Source organism: Canis aureus, chromosome 8, assembly GCF_053574225.1.
Source record: "Canis aureus isolate CA01 chromosome 8, VMU_Caureus_v.1.0, whole genome shotgun sequence".
Taxonomy (NCBI): Eukaryota; Metazoa; Chordata; class Mammalia; order Carnivora; family Canidae; genus Canis; species Canis aureus.
Genome location: NC_135618.1, coordinates 5,675,761 through 5,694,845, shown reverse-complemented (window position 1 = coordinate 5,694,845; position 19,085 = coordinate 5,675,761). Strand labels below are relative to the sequence as shown.

At 42.0% G+C, this 19,085-nt stretch overlaps 1 protein-coding gene across 10 annotated transcripts in view; it reads right to left on the bottom strand.

The window, feature by feature from the left end:
• TNNI3K (TNNI3 interacting kinase) overlaps nucleotides 1-19,085 on the bottom strand; it is a 284,328-nt gene that overhangs the window by 65,670 nt on the left and 199,573 nt on the right. For 7 of the 10 annotated variants that reach the window (XR_013384127.1, XM_077905044.1, XM_077905045.1 and 4 more), the window contains one exon: nucleotides 16,827-16,936. The exons of 1 other annotated variant lie outside the window; for it this stretch is intronic. Coding sequence is in view for 8 of the 9 variants with exons in the window: in XM_077905044.1 (XP_077761170.1) it covers nucleotides 16,827-16,936 (110 nt within the window). In the remaining variant the exon portion in view is untranslated. Of the gene's footprint in view, nucleotides 1-9,169; nucleotides 9,990-16,826; nucleotides 16,937-19,085 lie in introns of those variants that run through there. 2 more of the 10 variants (XM_077905048.1, XM_077905049.1) reach the window with 2 other exon arrangements.

Below are 19,085 nucleotides of genomic sequence, written 5' to 3'. Positions count from 1 at the left end.
CTCGGCAGGTGCCCGGGGCCTCTCGGGCCCCCCCACCCGGCGTCCCTAACCTCCACTCCAGCCTGTGCCTTTCTTCCCCGCAGCGGCCCCGCGAGCACCGGGCTTGAGCGGCGCTGACGGCGACCCGACCTCCCCGGGGGACACCGAGCGGCCCCTCCGGCCCGCCCCGTCCCGAGGCCGCGGGGAGGACGCCCTGCACCGCCGCCCCGGCCCAGGTCACCATCCTGGCCACCGCCCCAGCTACCACCCCAGCCCCGTCACCACCCCGGCCACCGCCCCGGCCCAGGTCACCATCCCGGCCACTGCCCTGGCCACCGTCCCGGCCACCATGCTCGGGTCCCTAGCCCAGGCCACCGCCCCGGTCACCGCCCCAGCTGCCGCACTTGGGTCCCCGGCCCAGGCCACCACCCCAGCCACCACCCCAGCTACCACCTTGGCCACCGCCCCACCCACTACCCCGGCCACCACCCTGGCCACCACCCCAGCCACAGCCCCGACCGCCCCACTCAGGTCCCCGGCCCAGGCCACTGCCCTGGCCACCACCCTGGCCACTGCCCCAGCCACCAGCCCAGCCACCGCCCTGGTCACCACCCCGGCCGCCACGCTCGGGTCCCCAGCCCAAGCCACCGTCCCGGCCACCGTCCTGGCCACTGCCCCAGCCGCCGTGCTCGGGTCCCCGGCCCAGGCCGCCACCCCAGCCACTGCACTCGGGTCCCTGGCCCCAGCCACCACCCTGGCTGCTGAGCTCGGGTCCCCGGCCCAGGCCAGGTGCCACCCCGCGCTTTCCAACCTCACCGTGCTGCTGCGGGACACGAGTCCCCGTGTTGCGGGGCAGGACGTGGCCCTGCTGACACTCCTGGGCTTGGCAGGTACGCTGGGCCCCGGCGCGGCCACCCCCTCCGACGCGGGACATTCAGGGATGCAGCCTCGGCGGGCAGGCGGCTGCGGGAGCGCCCGGGCCGGGGTCAGGCCGTGGTGTGAGCGGGCGGGCGGGCTGGCCTGGCAGCGGGCTAGGGGCTTCCTGGTGCAGGGGGGCCGTGGGGCGGGGGGGGCCCTAATCCCCGGCCTCTATCTGGCTGTGACCACTACTCCTGATTCCGTTACTTTGCTACTTAGACCCCAGTTTTCTTTTTCTTTTTTTTTTTTTTTTAAGATTTTATTTATTTATTCATAAGGGACACAGAGAGAGATAGGGGGGCAGGGAGCCTGAGGCGGGACTTGATCCCGGGACCCCAGCATCACGCCCTGGGCCGCAGGCAGACGCTCAACCGCCGAGCCCCGCAGGCGGCCCTAGACTCCAGACTCCTTGCCCGGAATGCAGGATGCTGCCTACATTTTACCAAGGCTCCGTTCGCCACGGAGAACCGGGACCTTCATCATAACACTAGAACTAGGGATTCGAACGTGATGGAAAGACTTGGGGTCCTTCCTCGGGGTACCCACATCCGTGTGCCCCTCTGCGGGACACCAGGAACCAGCGGGCCGCACCAGGCCGGGCCACCTGCTACGGTGCTGGTGCCGCACACTGGTCAGGTGCGTGAGCCCCGCCACCAGGTACCCAGGTTGGGTTTTTTTTGTTGTTGTTTCATGAGAGACACAGAGAGAGAGAGAGGCAGAGACACAGGCAGAGGGAGAAGCAGGCCCCACGCAAGGAGCCCGATGTGGGACCCGATCCCGGGACTCTGGGATCACGCCCTGGGCCAAAGGGAGGTGCTAAACCGCTGAGCCCCCCAGGGATCCCAGGTTACCCAGGTTTGAATCCCATACCTCCCTAGACTGACTAAGAGGAAGATAATCTTCCAGTCTTTAGTTTTCCTGAGGTACTGTGGACATTTCTAACTACCCATTAGTTATTGTTAACTCTCACTGGATGAATGGTGTAGAGCGACACTTCGCATCACTAGTCAAGACCAAAAATACAAGAGATTTCTTGAGTGATCTACCTGGATGTGTGTTTTTCCCGTCATGCTTGCAGTGCATGGTGAAATCCTTTGTGCTTGTGGGTAACCATGGTGATGAGAGGTGTGTGTGTGTGGGTGTGTGTGTGTGTAGGGGGGTGTGCCCCAAAGCTGGAAGACCAGAGGCTTGCAAATGACATCCAGGACTGAACTGATGTATTTTGAATATGTGCTATAAAAAATTATTCCCTAGCAGGTTTCCAGTGAGACCTGAACATCAGATTTTTAACTCCTGACATTTAACACTTTTAAGCAGGATAGATGGAGAGTGGTGTCAGGTCTAAACAATGGAACTACCACCGGCAGTAATCAGATTCAGCTGGAAATGAATCTAAATCCTTCCGGAAAGATAAATTTTTTTTTTTTTTAAACTGTGTAACCATGTCAGCAATTTTATTTTTTTTTTTATTTTTTATTTTTAGGCATTTTATGTGTTAAGGAATAATTTACCATCAAAGACAAAAGCAGTAGGGAAGGGAGTTTTACCTCCCAAGTGCTGGGGTACTGGAACTCCAACACTAGTTCTGGGGAGTAATTAATAGGTGGGTCCAATGGAAACACATGCAGACGCCCGTGTAAACAACATGTTGCAGGGTTCAGATAGATCTGGGTAACGCTGGATTGAACAAAGCAAAATAGGCTTCTTTGCTACAGCATTTTTCTCTCTGCCTTTCAGTTTCTAATGAGCATTATGAATCCTTACGAGGAAGATACAATGTGGAGCATTTCTCCAATCCGTTTAACCATTAGCTGTTTTTTTTTTTTTTTTTTTTTTTTTTTTTTCCGCAGAGGATTTCGTTAAATCTGTGTTTTTGTAGGGCATCATTTTGGAAATATTACAATAGACTAATTTTCAGTATCTTCTGGGTATTTTTAATATCTATTCTCAGAAAAAAAATTACTGCCAACTTACATTAGTGTAGAGATAAGCATAAATTCTGGAAGATTCGAAGGTTTTGTCGATAATAGGAAGCTTATTGTGCGGGGACAAATTCTGATAAGTTAAAAGTATGATTATACACACGTTAGGTTATAATGTGTGAAAGTATCATAATGTATCTTTCATCGAGTGATTGTCAAGGATGCTGTTTTTAGGAAGAATTTGTCTTTGAAAAACTCTGATTTTATACAATTTATTCTATTATGATTCTACTACCCCCCTGAAGTAGAAGTGTAGCCAATCATCTCTCCCTGTAGACGGTGGGGAAAAGACTTAGAACGATAATTTGACCCCTGATTTTCTTTCCTTCTTTGGCTATAGATGAATCACCACAATTTCAGGGACTATAAATAATCTTATTCAGGGAATTTAAAACTAATAAGTGGTTATTTGTCATCAGACGCTGACATCTTAAAGCCTCCTGTTCTGTGAATTGGTGGATGGATGAAAAGAGAAAGATTTCACGAAGCCGTACCATTTCCAATGAGGACTTATCATTAAATTCGCTTTTGGTTGTTGCTGTTGTTGTTTTTTTCCAACTCAGAAAGATGGTTAGAACACTTTTTAAAAATAGCAGCAATGCCCATGGCAGCGAAAATTCAACCGTCTTCTTAATAGCACGTTCAGCCTGCCTACAAGCTTCATTTGCTGCTTTTTGCTCTCTGCACTAATAGGAAGTGACCACACCTGAGTGGTAATGTGATGCACACAGAGCTCTGGCATCGACAGCAGGAGAGTGAGTGGTTCCTTGCCGTTTGGACACAATTAGGAAACTTTCCCCTATAATCATATTATGCTTAGTCTCATTTCAATGGCTGATGCATGTGTTTAAGAAACTGTGGGTCTTTCTTTCCTTTGTTATTTTGGAGACGTTATTTTCCTTTATTCTTTTCCTTGATTATTTTGGTTAGTAACTGCATCAGTCATACAAAGTATTCTCTTAATGATTTTATTTTTTGGACTTTTTCCTCCACCCCGCCACCCCCCCCCCAAAAAAAAACCCAAAACAGCTGAGTCTTCGAGGACCTAAATAGGGCCATATTGAACCGAAACAGCAGCAGCTCCAGCAATCATAACCATAAACCATAATCACGATCCACTGAACCTTACTATTATTACTAAAGCGCTGTATCAAATATGTCACATCTATTATCTCATTTAATTACGGAGTGGTACTAATCATCCCTGTTTGACCGAGGAAGGAAAAATAAGGCTCAGAGAGGTTAGAAAACATACCCACAAAAAGTGGCACAACAAAGCTTTGAATCCTGAGTTTTCCTACCGCATGTAAGACATACGGAGTGTTTCTAAAATTGTATTATTTTCGTATGTTTTTAACATTTTAAAGCCAAAAGTCTTCTTTGGAATTACCCGAGCTCTAGGCGATTGAATGTTGGATCTGACTTTTGCTACTACTTTATAAAAATGTTGTGTCTTTAGCAGAGATGAAATTATTTCAAAACGTGACAGTGCTAAGGAATATATGTTGTCAAAAAATTCTAAGACCTCGAGATCTCTTAAACTACCCAAAGGTTGAAGGTTTTTACCAGAGACTGCTATTCACTTTGGTTAGTCTTCATCTAACATAGAAATGCAGCAATCATGCCCGAACACTTTCTCTTTTCTTTCACGTTCAAATAATATCACGTTTTCATTAAAGTTGTTTGCAAAGGAGGGAAGTGGGCATGGAGCAGTCCATCAAAAAGTCTAAAATGCTGACATCCTCCTCCTTCACTGTCCTTGTTTCTGGAATCAGGAAACTGACTTGCCTAAGGTCACGCAGCAATTTATGGTCAGAGCTGAACTTAGCAGACTTGGCTCCTAATTCAGTTGATCCTGATCCCTGACTTCCCCATCACCATTTTGGGGATTTGTAGGATTTGCGCTGCTGAGTGCATTTCATTATTAGAACTCATAAACAGAATCTCTTCTGTTTAAGAACATGCAGTAAACCATTTCTGGAGTGCCTGTGCCAGAGCTGAGGGGACGGCAGGGAGACAGAATTTCGAACAAGACCACAAAGGTCCATTTCCTCACAGTGCTTAGTTCTAGCAGGTGGGGACAGTGAGCAAGCAGGCGAGCAAGTGACCACAGTAATTCTATACTGTTACAAGTACTAAGAAAAGAGGAAATCTCTGTGACAGAGAGGGAGTTGGGGTAAAACTCAAGAGACATTGGCTTGAGCATCGTGGCAGGTGAGCATGCCGTTCGTCAAGATGGGACAGTGATGCTGACACAGGTTAGACTCTGCGTGTGAGGTTGAGCAGCACTGCCCTTCATAGTTTTATTTGGAGGATGAGCTGTGTATACATAGAACATGAAGGGACGGTACCAGACAGTCTGAGTTTAGGTGTCAGTCATTATTTTGTGGCAGTTCATAGGAGGGAGCGACCTTTGCAAGATGAAAAAAAAAAAAAAAAAACAGCAAAAGTATCAAGAAATTTAGAGGCCCTTAGTTTTTAGACGATAAATAAATTTCAAAAGAGATAAATTTCAAGCAAGCAGAAATTGGAGAAAGCACCGTACGCATAACGAGGGGCTGCACGAAAGCTTAGGAGTAACTTAAGGATAATGAACTGAAGAGTTTGAAACACAGGGTTTAAATAATGAGAAATTAAAAATGAGGGAAAGGGGGGCGGTCAGGGCCAGATTGCACCGAATCTTGGAGGCGCAGGAGTTTGGGCCTTACGCTAATAGGAAGTCAACGACTTTTTCTGAGACAGGCGGTGGATCTTTAGGGATGATGAAAATATGGCAATAGGAGGAGGTTATGGTATATGGGAATTTCAGGGCATGCGTTAAAGTTAGTCTATTTTTATTCATTATGGGATTAAGAAGGAGGAAATTTGGTTTCTCATGGCAGAACAATGATTTTAATGCAAGAATTATTTTGTCTTGAATCAACCTCAGTCTACGAAAAAAAAAAAAAAGAAAAAGAAAAACCCTTTTTTCCACCAAAGGCATTCCAGATGGTATTTTTCTTAAAATTTTTCATAGCTATAAAGGCAGATCCAAATTAACAAACAGAACAATGTTGATTAAATAGCCTCTGCCTGGACGAATAACTTTTCTACATGGTGATAGACTTCCCACCCATCCTGATGCCCTTTAAATCATTAACCTTGATATTTGTGGTTTTCACATTTGGTGATTTATAGGTTTCTTCCTCTGATGTTATCTTTTAATGGTCTCTCTATTTGTCACAGGAGCTGTTGGTCTCACTTGCCTAGGTTTAGTTGTATTTAACTGGAAACTCCAACAAGGCAAAGCAAATGAACACACATCAGAAAACCTTTGTTGCAGAACCTTCGATGAATCCCTGTGTGCTCATGAGGCAAGAAATTACCACGCTAAGGGATACTGTAACTGCCACTTAGCTCAGGAAAACGAGATAAAGGTCACGTCAATTGTGGGGTCCAGAAAGGAAATGCCACTCTTACAGGAAAACAGCCATCAAGCAGCCCTGGCCTCTGAGTCCACAGCCCTTGACGGATCATTTAGAAACCTGAAAGGGAAAGACCATGGGGCGGACAGCACTTTCTTCTGCTTTGGTGGCAGACTGCTGCAGTCAGGACGTTCAGAGCCTCCTGGGAATATGGCAGCTTTTAATGAAGCGGGCTTCCTTACAAGATATCCAGAGAGAGTTAAAAAGCTAAGGAATCATGAGCCTGGGGAAGTCCAACAGCCAACTGTGCCACAGCATGTAACAAGAACAATAGGTGAGTTGTCTTGTTTTAGAAAATCCCACCCTGTTTAAATTCCTCTGAAAGAGGTAATCTCCTTTAATTTTCCCAACAGCGGCATGCTATAAAAATCACTGGGTAGCACCCAGTCTATCCTTCTTCTAAAGAATTTAGACCCGGGTGTGTGTGTGCACATGTGTGTGTGTTTGGGGTAAGGTGTCCGTGAGGACTCACCCCCTACCCTCAGGAGCTGAGGGTAAGTATATCTTATGCCTGTTGGAAAGTGAATTTTTGTGACCCAACACCTAACAGGTGTTTTTTTTTTTTTTTTTTTTTTTTTGAAAAGAAGACTTTTAAATAGCACTAAGCTGTTAAGATTTATGGGAGGCTGAGTATCAGCTTCTATTCCAACATCCTTTGAGCTCTAATGCCAATTCTGCAGTAAGCAACCTTCTCAGAGCATGACATGTTAGAAGAATGGGCCTTCTAGTGCTGGTGATTCATTTCAGGAATGATGTCAAGACACACACTTTGCTTGCTGAGCTGTCAGGGATGTTAACTTCCCAGTCCAAGGAAAGTCAGGACTTAATTCATCGTCCCATGTTGGGAGCCAAGTGAATCTGGCCGTGACATCTACCCACTGTACCTGGGCAATGTCAATATTTAGGTGGAGGCAATGAATTAAATGTCTTCCTTTTCCTTCCTGAATAGTGAGGTGATGCTTTCAGGCTCAGCAGTGAAAACTTTGACAGCTTCTCTGTAAAGAGGTTCCTGTCATTTATTCAAATTGGTTTACAATAAGCAGAGCTTTCTCCTAGAATACGGATGGTGGAGGTGCTACGCCAAGAGATTCTCACCATGGGGATAAAGCCCTTAAGATAGATTTGGGGATGATTGGAAAAGAATGAAACTGTGTGTTATGTCACATGTGGCATAAGGCAGGATGTGAATATATTCCATTGCATTCCACAGACTCTGGTTCTTACTAGTTTCTGGGGACTGATGATTTGACTCAAGAGAGGAATAGCCAAGAAAGTAAAAAAAATCTACCATAGAAACCAGATCAGACTGGCTTTATTTGAGAAAGGAAGAAGCACTTACCCTTCCAATGAAGCCACACCTCAGGCAGATGTTTACCTTTGTCCAATGCCTTAACTTTTCTGTGGGAAACTCTTACACTGAAGGGAATGTTGTCTTTCACAATTTAAAACTCAGTCTCTATATATTCACACAGAGAATACATTTGTTTGTCAAATCAATATATTTACTTTTCAGGAAGATTTGAAATTGTGCTCCATGCCAGGCCTTGTCCTGGAGATGGAGAGGACAGGTGTTTGAGGAGAAAACAATAAGGCCACATCTGCTCTAGAACAGAAGTCACTAAGAGGCAATGTGACTCTGGTTATGTCTTCAAACATGGAAATGCAGAATCCCAGTATTTCAGGAGGAGGGGAGGCTTTAAAGAAAATCTAGTTCAATAGTTCTGAATATTTATCTTTGAGTCACAGAACTCTCTTAGAATCTGAGAAAGGCTAACATTCTTTCCCCAGAATAATTTTATAGCCTCATAAAATTCCCATCTAAGTCTTATCTCTTTATACCCATTGGGTAAGTAGCTTCTCCAAGGTCCCCCAGAAAGTTAAAGGGAAATCTTAGAGTTACGTGGTAGTGTGAAGCTGAGCTTGCTCTTCCTTTTTGTCTCAGAAATACTCCTTTCTGTCAACAGAAATACTCATTTCTTCCTCTGGATAAAACAAACAATTTCAGAAAACAAGAGAAAGGACACTGATAAGATGTAATTTTAAACCTAATTTGCATTGTGCCTAAAAGGATAGGGTTCAGCGTCAGAAAGACCCAAGTCAAGGTCTGCCCATATCATTAGTGGACATGTGATGGGGGGAAAGCATTTCACCTCCCTAAGTGGCTTTCCTCATCTGTAAAAGTGATAGGACAACAGGACTTGTCCAGTGGTCAGATCTTTTGTAAATATTAAATGAGATAACGAAGGTACAGCACTTAACACAGTGCCTGGCTCTTAGTAGATGCTTAATTAATGGTAAAAAATTACTATTATTTTTGCTATTAGTGTTATTTAATAAGAGTCATTAATATCATATTAACATTTATCATTTAACATTCACAGAGAGAGATTCCTGCAATACAGACCAGGCCATTTTCCAAAATAATCATTCATTTAACAGATATTTAATTAATACTATATTAAATGATGGGAAATAAAACAGGTATAGTCTCTGCTTTCATGAAGCCTATAGTATCACAGAGATTTCTTTATTTGTTGCTGAGGTTATCCTGTGTTTGAAACCTAAACGCTAACCAATATAGTATCATATTCTTCCTAATATTTAGTTCCAACTGGGAAAATAGTGCAGAAAAAGTTGTGATGGCCATTTGAAGAGAGTTTAGGTATTATTCATATCTAAAGCTAACCTAAACAACAACTAATATAAAGATGTACAACTATGAATGTTTTTAATTCTAATTCTGTAACTTTTAAGTCAGCACCACAACTAATTAGAATGTGGCCGTAAAGAGTAGCTTTGTAAACACACTAAACTGCGCAAAGTCCTTGGTGGTTTGGTTAAAAATTAGGAAGTACTCAAGAACTGACGTAATCAGAGGACTCATTTCTGTACCTTGCATAAGGTTTTTAAGCATCTGTTTGGTTGGGTAATAAAACTCTGCTCAGTACTAAATTTCTACATTTATTGTTCAGCAGATATCAACGGTGACACATTTAGTAGAAGATATGCAACATCCGCTTCAGCGTTGGCAAGAGAAAGTCTTGAAAAGCATTTAACAAATGAATCATGGCAGCCTCCAATAGAAAAAAAAGACAATGGCTTACAACCTCACAGCCTGAGACATTTTATTGCAGGCTCATCATCCAAGCCTTGTGAGCCTGAGGAACGCTGTGTACAAAAGATCTTACAAAAACATAGATCAAAATATGATGATCCTTGTGGACTGTTAAATCGGAGCAGGCCTCCCTATTTTCAGCCAAACAATTCTCTTATCTGTAAATATGTGCCCTGTGATCAATTTCAAGATTATGTGAAAGAAAAGAAGCCAAGTCGTCAAGAACATTCAAAGGCCAAGAAAGAGAAAATCCAAATTAACAGTGCAATAGAAAAATTCCTTATGAGTGAGGACAACTTGGAGCCATCAAGGTTATCTACAAAAATCAAGAGAACATATTCCCCCAAGAGGGTTAGCTTCTGTGATCCTGATTTAGTAGAAAAAAATAGCTTGGTGATGTCATCCAGAACATCAACCCGTTGGAAACAGCAGGAAAATCAAAGTAGCCACCTGACCAATTTGGATCTCAGAAAATGTGGCAATCCTCAGGAGGGAGACAAAGAAGGAAGATGGCTTACTGATCCCCAGATTCTGAAAAAGAAGAGAACCAATCAACGTGATCGCCAAGGGAAAATTAAAAAACAAAATTCAAGGATAAAATTAAATCTACACAGTTTTAGAAAAGTCAAAGTCCATCCAGAAAAATCCTTGCCAGGACTCCAAAAGAAATGCAGACAAGTATTGTTACCGCCTAGTAAATTATCTAAGGCTTCTCAGAGAGAAGCCAATACAAACCTTGTGTCCTCTGCAGATTTTCGCCAACGGCCAGAGGGTAACTCTGTCAAACTCACTTCAAAGAGTGTGTCTCTCAAACGTGCTCCAAAGCAGACCTCATATTACCAAGAAAACACTAAAAACATTGCTCTGCTCTGTGCTAATGGCTTACCTGCAGTCAACCAGAGCTCCAGGGAAGGCAACTGTCACCCGACTGGCCTCATTCCCGGTAGCAGTGCACCGACACTGCCTCTGCCCACACCCATCATAGCTGAACACGGACATTCAGCCTCTCAGTTTTCATCTGAGCAAATGGAAGGTGCAACTTCCCTTGCATTGGAGGTGCCTAGGTGTTTACCAGCTACTTGGGAAAATAGAGGCAGTGATGTTTTACCACCCAGCAGTTCCAGGGGGGCTACTGACCAAGGGGCTGCAGAGCCCATGAAGCCCATGAAGCCCACGAAGCCCATGGAGCAGGACAAACCAATGACCATTGAGCCAAATCAGTTTTCTTTGTCCCTGGGGAATCAAACACAGCTTGCAGTTGGCAACAAGACTGACACCTACAAGGAACACACTTTAGATCAAAAAGAAACTTTCAAACATGTAGAACAACATCCTAGGCATGAACAATTTGGAAATGAGGAGGAAACGCTAATGACCAAACGGAAAATATCACGTCAGATTGTAGAGAGTTGTATCGTGGATGAGGGAAATGACGTAGGAACAAAACTTCCTCAAGCAGAAACTTAACGATTCCCTTCTCCTTTGCTCTGAGGCACAAGCCAACGGTGACCTACCACTGATGAAGGCAAATGCTGTTCCATTCCAAAATAGGACAGAGATTCCCAAAGAAATGAGTACTTCTCTTAAGACCCAAGCCATCTGGAATCTAACCGATAGAGGCAAAAAAGAAACTGGTGGCTCGAATGCGTTGCCCAGAGGTGGTGGCAGTGAAACACCATGTATGAGGAAAATAATAGGGAAAGAAGAGAAGAAAGTCCTTGGTGAAAACAAGGCGGATTCTAGTACAGTAATGAGAACTGCACAGGTGACCTTAAAAGGCAGCACAAAAGAAATGCAGCAAACTTGGGAAAATGGACAAAGGGAAAAGCATACGTTGTATGATCCAAGCTCTGTTGAGGCCACTATTACAGTTAAGGATTTGGGTATTCCGCGTTCCCCTGAGGCTGAACATAGACCTTCTTGTGGTGAAACAGATCTTTGATTTAACAGTACTATGCAAGTTTTGGGCGAATTTCGCAATATGCAACCAGATAAAAGTGGCAGTACGCATAAAGAAGGTGCAGGACAGTGGAGACGCGTGAACTGCTTTCCTCCTTACTGGAGTTAAAAGACATTAGTTTTGTGACAAAAAATAGGGTGCCTCTAATGCCTAGAAGACTAGATGAAGCTGAAAACGCTGCCCCCCACCTACGCTGTAGCCCCCATCTGCTGATGATGCTAACCCACCACCTTTAGAGGCAGAACTCAACTAATAATCACTTTCTACTGGAGCTTCCTTTGAAAGGACACAGGGGCACCTCTGGTCTTTACAGGCATCCCAAATGTATTACTTTGGAGGCACATTTCTCAGTAGCTTTTTGTTATCAATGCAATAAAAGTGCATGATGGAATGCGATGGGAAAATCAAAGATGGAGCCGCAAGATGTGTTTGACACAATTAATTGAGTTTGCTTCTCCAAGGAATGAAAAAAAAAATAGGAAAGTAAAGTTTTGCCCGGTCTTGGAAAAAGAAAGCAAACGATAAAGAAAAGGGGGCGGGGGGAGCCTTAAGCAAATAAAAGATTAAATAAGAAAAAAGTACTTGAACAGATTTGCACTTGATGTTTATTTTATGGAAATTACTACACACATCTCAATTAGTGGTGTTACAATATTGCTTTCTACACAGATGATTATATATTCATATTTGTGCCTGATCTGTTTTCCTAATTATGGTTTGAAAATAAAAATTGAGCTTTGTTTGTTCACTGTCGTCTAGTTGATATGCATATTGGTATATTTCAACCATTTGCAACTGTTCTGTTGACAATTATCCTAGATCTTAAGTAGAGTTTTTTGTTTTTTTTTTAAACCTGTTATTTCTCTAGGAGAAAAAAAAAAAATTAAGGATTTCCAGGGGTGGTAGGCAATTTCTGTGAAACCTGTTAAATCCTCTAAATCCACTAGGTGGGGATGTCGGCTTCAATCATTTTAGAAGAACAAATGGGGCTTCAAGATCCACACAATGGATCCCGAACAAAGGGAATTTTAACAAGCTTTACTGACAATCGTTATTAACTTAAGATTTTGAAAACTGGATAACCTTTTAGTGTGTTTAGCTTTCAAGGTTTGATCTCTTGAGTTTAGCCTGTCACTATTGTTTGGTGTGAGTACTCCTCCTTGTGTATTAAACAAGGAATTAAACGTCCTTATAAATACGAGATTTAAAAGCAAGAGTAGAACCAGCATCGCTCATTCAAAGCCACGCTTATTGGAATGATACAGGGATACCCCACACAATTGTGTTTTTGATAACCCAGTAAAACCTTGAAAGCATACTTTCATGGTAGAGGATATTACAGTGTTTTACATTTCCCGGTAGGGAAAAAAGGTAGTACTTTCTCTTCCTCTATCTATATCCATTTTTACATATTCTATACATTTACATAGTTTCTAATATATTTTTATACATCAGTATCTTTATATCTACATTCGGCAATATCGTCAAGCTTCAAAGGCTAGAGAACAACGTAAATATTGCTTACACGCCCCACCTAGCCTCTGTTTTCTTTCCTGTTGAGAATTGCCAGCAAATGATGTAACTTTCTTATTTTGAAACTCCCTAACCTTATTCCCTCTCTTCTTTCTGTTTTCTCCCTGGATTCAAAATTTCCTTGCTTTTAACTCCAACTCCTCTCCCCTCTATTTTTGCTCAGCCTCTCTGCCTGAGCTTAGCTCCTGTGCCATCTGTCTGCCTCCCTTGATCCCACTTCATTTGGTTAAGCGCCTTTAAGGTGAGAAGAGCATCTATTGCCAACTTCTTGAGCAAGAACTTTATTCTAATTGACAGTTCCCTCAGTTTTGCAGACCAGGTTAGGTGGTTTTTGTTTTGTTTTGTTTTGTTTTGTTTTTTATCTCTTGGTAGCTATCTTTCTTTTTCCCTTTTTCTTTGATTTTTCTTTCTTTTATTTTAGGCACCTTCACTTTACTGCAGAGCGCTCAGCTTTGTTCTCCTGTCACTGCCAACAATATCCTGATACCTAATGGCCCAACGATTACTCTGGTCACTAGGATTCTCAGGAGGCAGGGATGACAGCTCTCCTGGGCCCCTTCCTCTTTTCCATTTCCTAAATCCAGTCTTTCACCTCTTTAGGATGTTGTTTCCTTTCAAGTAGTTCTCCAGTTTACCCTTGCTCCTGAATCCCCATGGTAACCATTGTAGTCTTTGTGTTGTAATCAACTGGATTAATGCAATAGCAGCCCAGCTGGACGCTTTGACTTCAGTGTCTGTTGCTCCCGTTTCAGCCCACTAGTTCTCTGCTTTTACTGGGCACAAATCGCCTGAGGTGCTTGTCAAATGCAAAGTCCCAGGCTCCATCCCAGACATTTTGATTCAGTAGATTTAGAATAGGGCCCCAGAATCTTCGTTTGAACAAATACTGCCAGGTAAACTGGAGCATGTAATGTGCAGCCCCCACGTTAAGAAACAATGCCCAAATATCCCAATCACACTAAAAATCAGTGCCTGTCTCACTATAGGAACCAAATATAATTCTTTGAGTAAGTTATCAAATTCAGATGAATTTTCAAAAAGTATATAGTTTTATCCTATCTCTGCACGCTTTAAAGACAAAAGCATAACTGCCTAGGATTTCATAACCAAATTCCCTATTCTGGTTTCCAAAGCTTTCCGAAATCTGATCTAATAGGACTTTTTTTTTTTTTTTCCACCTCTCACCGTTTTCCAACCAGCATTTCCCATTCCCTACAGGCTGCTGTTCTCACTGTCCGCTTCCATCTTTGTAGGTCTTGACCAGAAAGACACACATAGGAGATAATATTGTGCTTCAAATTCAAGGAGTGAGGCAAAGGCAAATATGAAAGAAAGAATGAGTGGTGAAGTTGGTAAGCTAGAAGCAAGGACCAGGAGAGCGTGGTGTTAGGGTCTTAGAGCTAAAGATGAACAGCGGCTGCAACGTTCTCCTAACTGATCAGTCTCTCCCTCGTGTTCTTTCTTTCCATGAACTTGCCCATGTTCTCTTTGCTTGGACCGTTTTTTCTCTCTCCCCAACCCTCTTCATTCAGCAAACTTCTATTTATGCTGCTGGTCTCAGCTCAAGGCTCACTCCTTCCAGGAAGCCTTTCCTGACCAGCACTACCTCTTTGTCCTTCACCTGTCAGTTCCTTTAGTGTGAATTCTCACCTCATCTGATTTCCCTTATTTTGGCTTATAACCATAAAATCATAAAATCATCAATGTGTTTATTCAGTTAATCCCTATTTGGCTACTAGGCCTCACTTAGGCGCCATGGAGAGCGCGTCTCCATTGAATCCCCAGCACTCGTTCCTGGGGCTGTGGATGGTAGAGACTCAATAAGTAATTGCTGAAGGAAAGAATGAAACGTAGCCTATTGTTTCCTTGTCCTCACCACTGAGCCTAGTCCCACGGTGAAGATCTTACTGGGCACTGTGATGAATTCTCAGGAACATCACTTCCAGCAGCTCGGCTTCATAATGCTGAGATGATACCATGGCCAAGCCAGGGCCCACCTGACTGGTAAACCCAGATGTAGCCAGTCAGAGACTGCTTCCCTCATCCTTCTCTCTGAATTGCGTTCCCAGAGCCCAGGCCCTGGACTGATAGGTTTTGCAGCTTAGGAGTAAGCTAAGCACTGATTTTTGGCCTTGTAGTATTTTTTTTTTTTTTTAAACCTTAAATGTACCGTCCCTTGGCCCTAATCTGGTTCTCTTATTTCCTAACCGGTTATTTGTGACATCCATTCTAACCCCCCTAAAATGCTTTTAGAAGTTCCTAATAACTTGCTTTTATCTCCAAATGAAAACTTCCATATGTCCCTTATTTATAATCATAATCATGAAGAACCTATTAATAAAAGCAAAAGGGATGTCCTTGGCTGTTTTTTAAGTTATACTTTATGTTATACACACCAAAGAGAGAAGGAAATTCCGAATTAGCTTTTTTGACATGCTTACTCCTAGAAAATATGCCTGACATTCATATTGAAAAAATAAGGAAAGCTTTTCCCAAACGATTTTAAGTCCTATAATTTTCAAGACAAAGTTTTGGGACACTGAGATTCAGATGAGGGGATTGGAAGCTTTGATAAGCAACAGTTGTACTCACTCATTTACTTAACAAATATTTTTGAACATCTACTGGGTGTGGTTCTAGGTGCTGGGGTTACAGCAACGAACAAAACGAAACAAAAAAGTCCCTGCCTTCTGGTAGCAAGAGCAGATTCGACACCAATAAATACAAAATCTGTCAAATGGCATGGTCAGGAGAAGAGGTTATTTCTTTTGAGATTATTCAACCCACATGCCATAATAATCTTTATTTTTCTTCTTAAGAGTCTCCATGTACATTTGCGGGGTTGTGTAATAACTTGGCCTGACTTTTGCCTTTGGGGAACTTCACTTTCTCTTTCCGAAATCTGTTTTTTTTTTTTTTTTTTAATTTTTTTTTTTTCTCTTTCCAAAATCTGGACTGGGGCTCATCCTATTTCTCCTTTGGTGAGGTACTTCCTGAGTTAACAACAGCTACACTTTTATGAGCTATTGTGAACTAATTCCCTCTGCTCAGAGCAAAAGAATCAACATGGGCTGATGTCAAAACACAAGGATTTCAACAGACGCCAAAACCTGCTGGCAGGGAGATTCTTAGACATGGTACTAAACTGTGTTATCGGGAGAGTAGTTGTGGAGTCTCCTTCTTTGTCATTCTCTAAGAACGAAGTAGACACTAAAATGCCTGGTACCCTAAAGAAGAGTCCCTTCCTGTAGACACGTGGTCTGAGGGTCTTCATTTTGGGATTATATGAGTGCTACGTGTAATAGTCTTAGATCTATGATCGTATTTTTTTTTTCAGTTTACATATCCTACTTTATTTACTCCTTCCGCAGCATCTATTCTTCCATCTGTGCTCCTCACCACCTTATCACATAGCCACTCAGAGAGTTAGGGGAGGACCCCTGTCCTCCTGTGTGAGCCCGTGCTACTAAAGACCACTTGTCACGGGGTCTTTGCCTGAAGGTCTGCCTCATGGTGAAAAGCCACATAAATCCATCTTGTGCCAAACTTCTTTCTTCAGAAAATGACTAAGTGTGGTTCAAGTGTAGTAGTTAATAAAATTGCAGCTGAGATGAGACTGTGAGTCATCTGTCATCCCCCGGTCTCTCTTTTGCTAATCAGTTGTGAGAAACATTTTGAAATCAGAGAGCAGCAGCAAAGAAATATGAGATACTCAGACTTCTTGAAGCAATTAGAGACTAAAGAGCAGAAGGCAAATCAGTCTTCCTGCCTTGACAGTCTTAAAATACACACTGAAAGTAGACTTTGGAGTTACACTACTTGTGACAGATTTTGACCATAAACACATTTTCTAAGAGGAAATAAAAATTACTCACTTCAGGACATGCATTCCACCCTCGCATCAGCAGAGATGATATGGGCTTGGGAATGGAATAGCCAATGGGAGGTCTGAGATGGTGGTAAGCCATGTCTGCTGCAGCAGCCGCTGCAAACCAAAGGATCACGTCAGTTTTGAAATTCACATATTTACTTCAAGAAACATCTGAACAGACAAAAAAAGTCATCAGAAATCAATCTGTAAACATTAGCAGAGATTTAAAGCTAGCTCTATGCTATTTTTTTTAATCCTTAAACAAAATGTTGGATAATTTGATACCGTAGGTTTATCATTGTTCATTTATTCAGTTGTTCATTCAACAAATTGTGAGCAGAGGGGATTTATCAGGATCAAAAAAACATGCAAAAGAACATACCAATAGCAAGCGGTTTGGTGTGTCTGGAGTATAGGGTATATACGTGACATTACAGGAAGTAAAGAGTGAAAGATTGCACGGTGTCATAAATCTCGGGCTAAAAAGCTCATACTGTACGTGGCGAGATGTGGGGTGCCACTGGACTTTGCAATTCTGAAAGCACCCATATCACTTGGGCAATATAGATTCTTTTTTAAGCTTAACTACCCTTACTGGTTATAAGAATGTTGGGATTTTAATATTTAATATTTGTAAAGTAGTTATTATTTGCTAACCTTTGTTAGATACTTCAAATGCATCATTTTAGCTGATACTCCTTATTGACTCAACTCCCTAGAGTTACCTTCCTGCTGGAATTTCTGAATATTGCTCATCTCAAACTCCAAATTACAGTGTTGTGATTCTTGGGTCCTCACTATAGATTCCTGACTGTTGCACATTGTCCTGTTCTGCAGCCAGGGATTTCTATAGCTCCCCTGGAAACTAAGTTCATAGCTACTTTCATTGAACATATTTTGTATAAGGCCTCATGGGAGGTACACACATAAGCTTTTTCAAATCTCCTAACAATTATGCAACGTAGGTATGACTCAAAAAAAAAAAAAAAAAAAAGAAGGTATGACTCTGTGTGTATGTGACCTAGTTTTTAATTTGTGAAAAAATTAAAAATAATTAGTAGTTTGTGTAGCCTCTTGTTCCAGATTCCATGCCCTCACCAAACACTTCACATTGAAAATACTTTGTGAACAACACATGAAGCTCTTTTTATTCCTCACAAAAATTGCTCCGCAACAGTGGGAGGATAACGTCCCAGGACATTGACCTCCTATCTTTTATTTATTTATTTTTAGAGATGTGATGACCTCCTATCTTTTAGATTGTGATGTCATCAACACCTGTCTGTACCTTAATAAGGTTTGAGGCATGACCTACAACTACTACCTCTCCTCCACTAAAGCTTCCGTTCTGTTTATAGATCTACTAATCTAGTGAAATTATATGTAATGTAACTTAATCAAAATTTTGCTTTATGGATCCGTCAGAATTACTATCTAATTTTGACAAATGTTAACATTTATTCCTGTTTTCTCTAGAATTTTAGAAACATAATTCGAATAAAATCTTATTCGGAGAGGACGGTTGTTAAAATATTTGAGTACCTCTTATATATTTTTTGTATCATTGAGCTCATGCCCAATCCGATATACAATTATGTAAAAGATTTTTCCTCTAAATATCAACATTTTTCCAAGTTATCGAAACTTCAGGTTAATGTATCTCTAATGATTCTGTATTCACTATGATTTACTTAATCATGCCTCAATTTTAGGTTGTTCAAATTTGGGTATAAATACTTCAAAGTGTAATTTCTTCAATATTTTGAAGTTTTCTCATCTTATGAAAGATTTTGCTAATATGAGAGGTAAATATATCAGCTCATTTCTTGTTTAAATTTTGTTCTTTGATAAGCAGTGAGGCTTAGTATTTTACCAGATATTTATTGGTTATTTGTATTTAAAATTTTAAGTTTGTTTTCTTGGCTGCCTGGTGTTCTAATATTTCCTTGCCGTAGAAGTTGTAATTGTACAATGGTTCCAGGCTGAGGGCAGAGTCAGGAATTCCATTTCTGCTTTTGTGTTCAATGCCATTTGTAGACTATTTGCATTGTCACATTTGCCAACCGTTTCTAGCCACCCTCAGCTATTTTTATAGTTGCCTACACTAAGAAAACAAAGAAACAAAAGACTGGTCATAACATTTTTAGCAAACTTAACACGATGTACAAAATGTGTCTTTCGTGTCACAGAAAACTAGGTTTGTTAGGTTTCTTCCATTGGCTATTCTTGACTATTTTTAATTCTTTTTGGAATGAGGTAAATA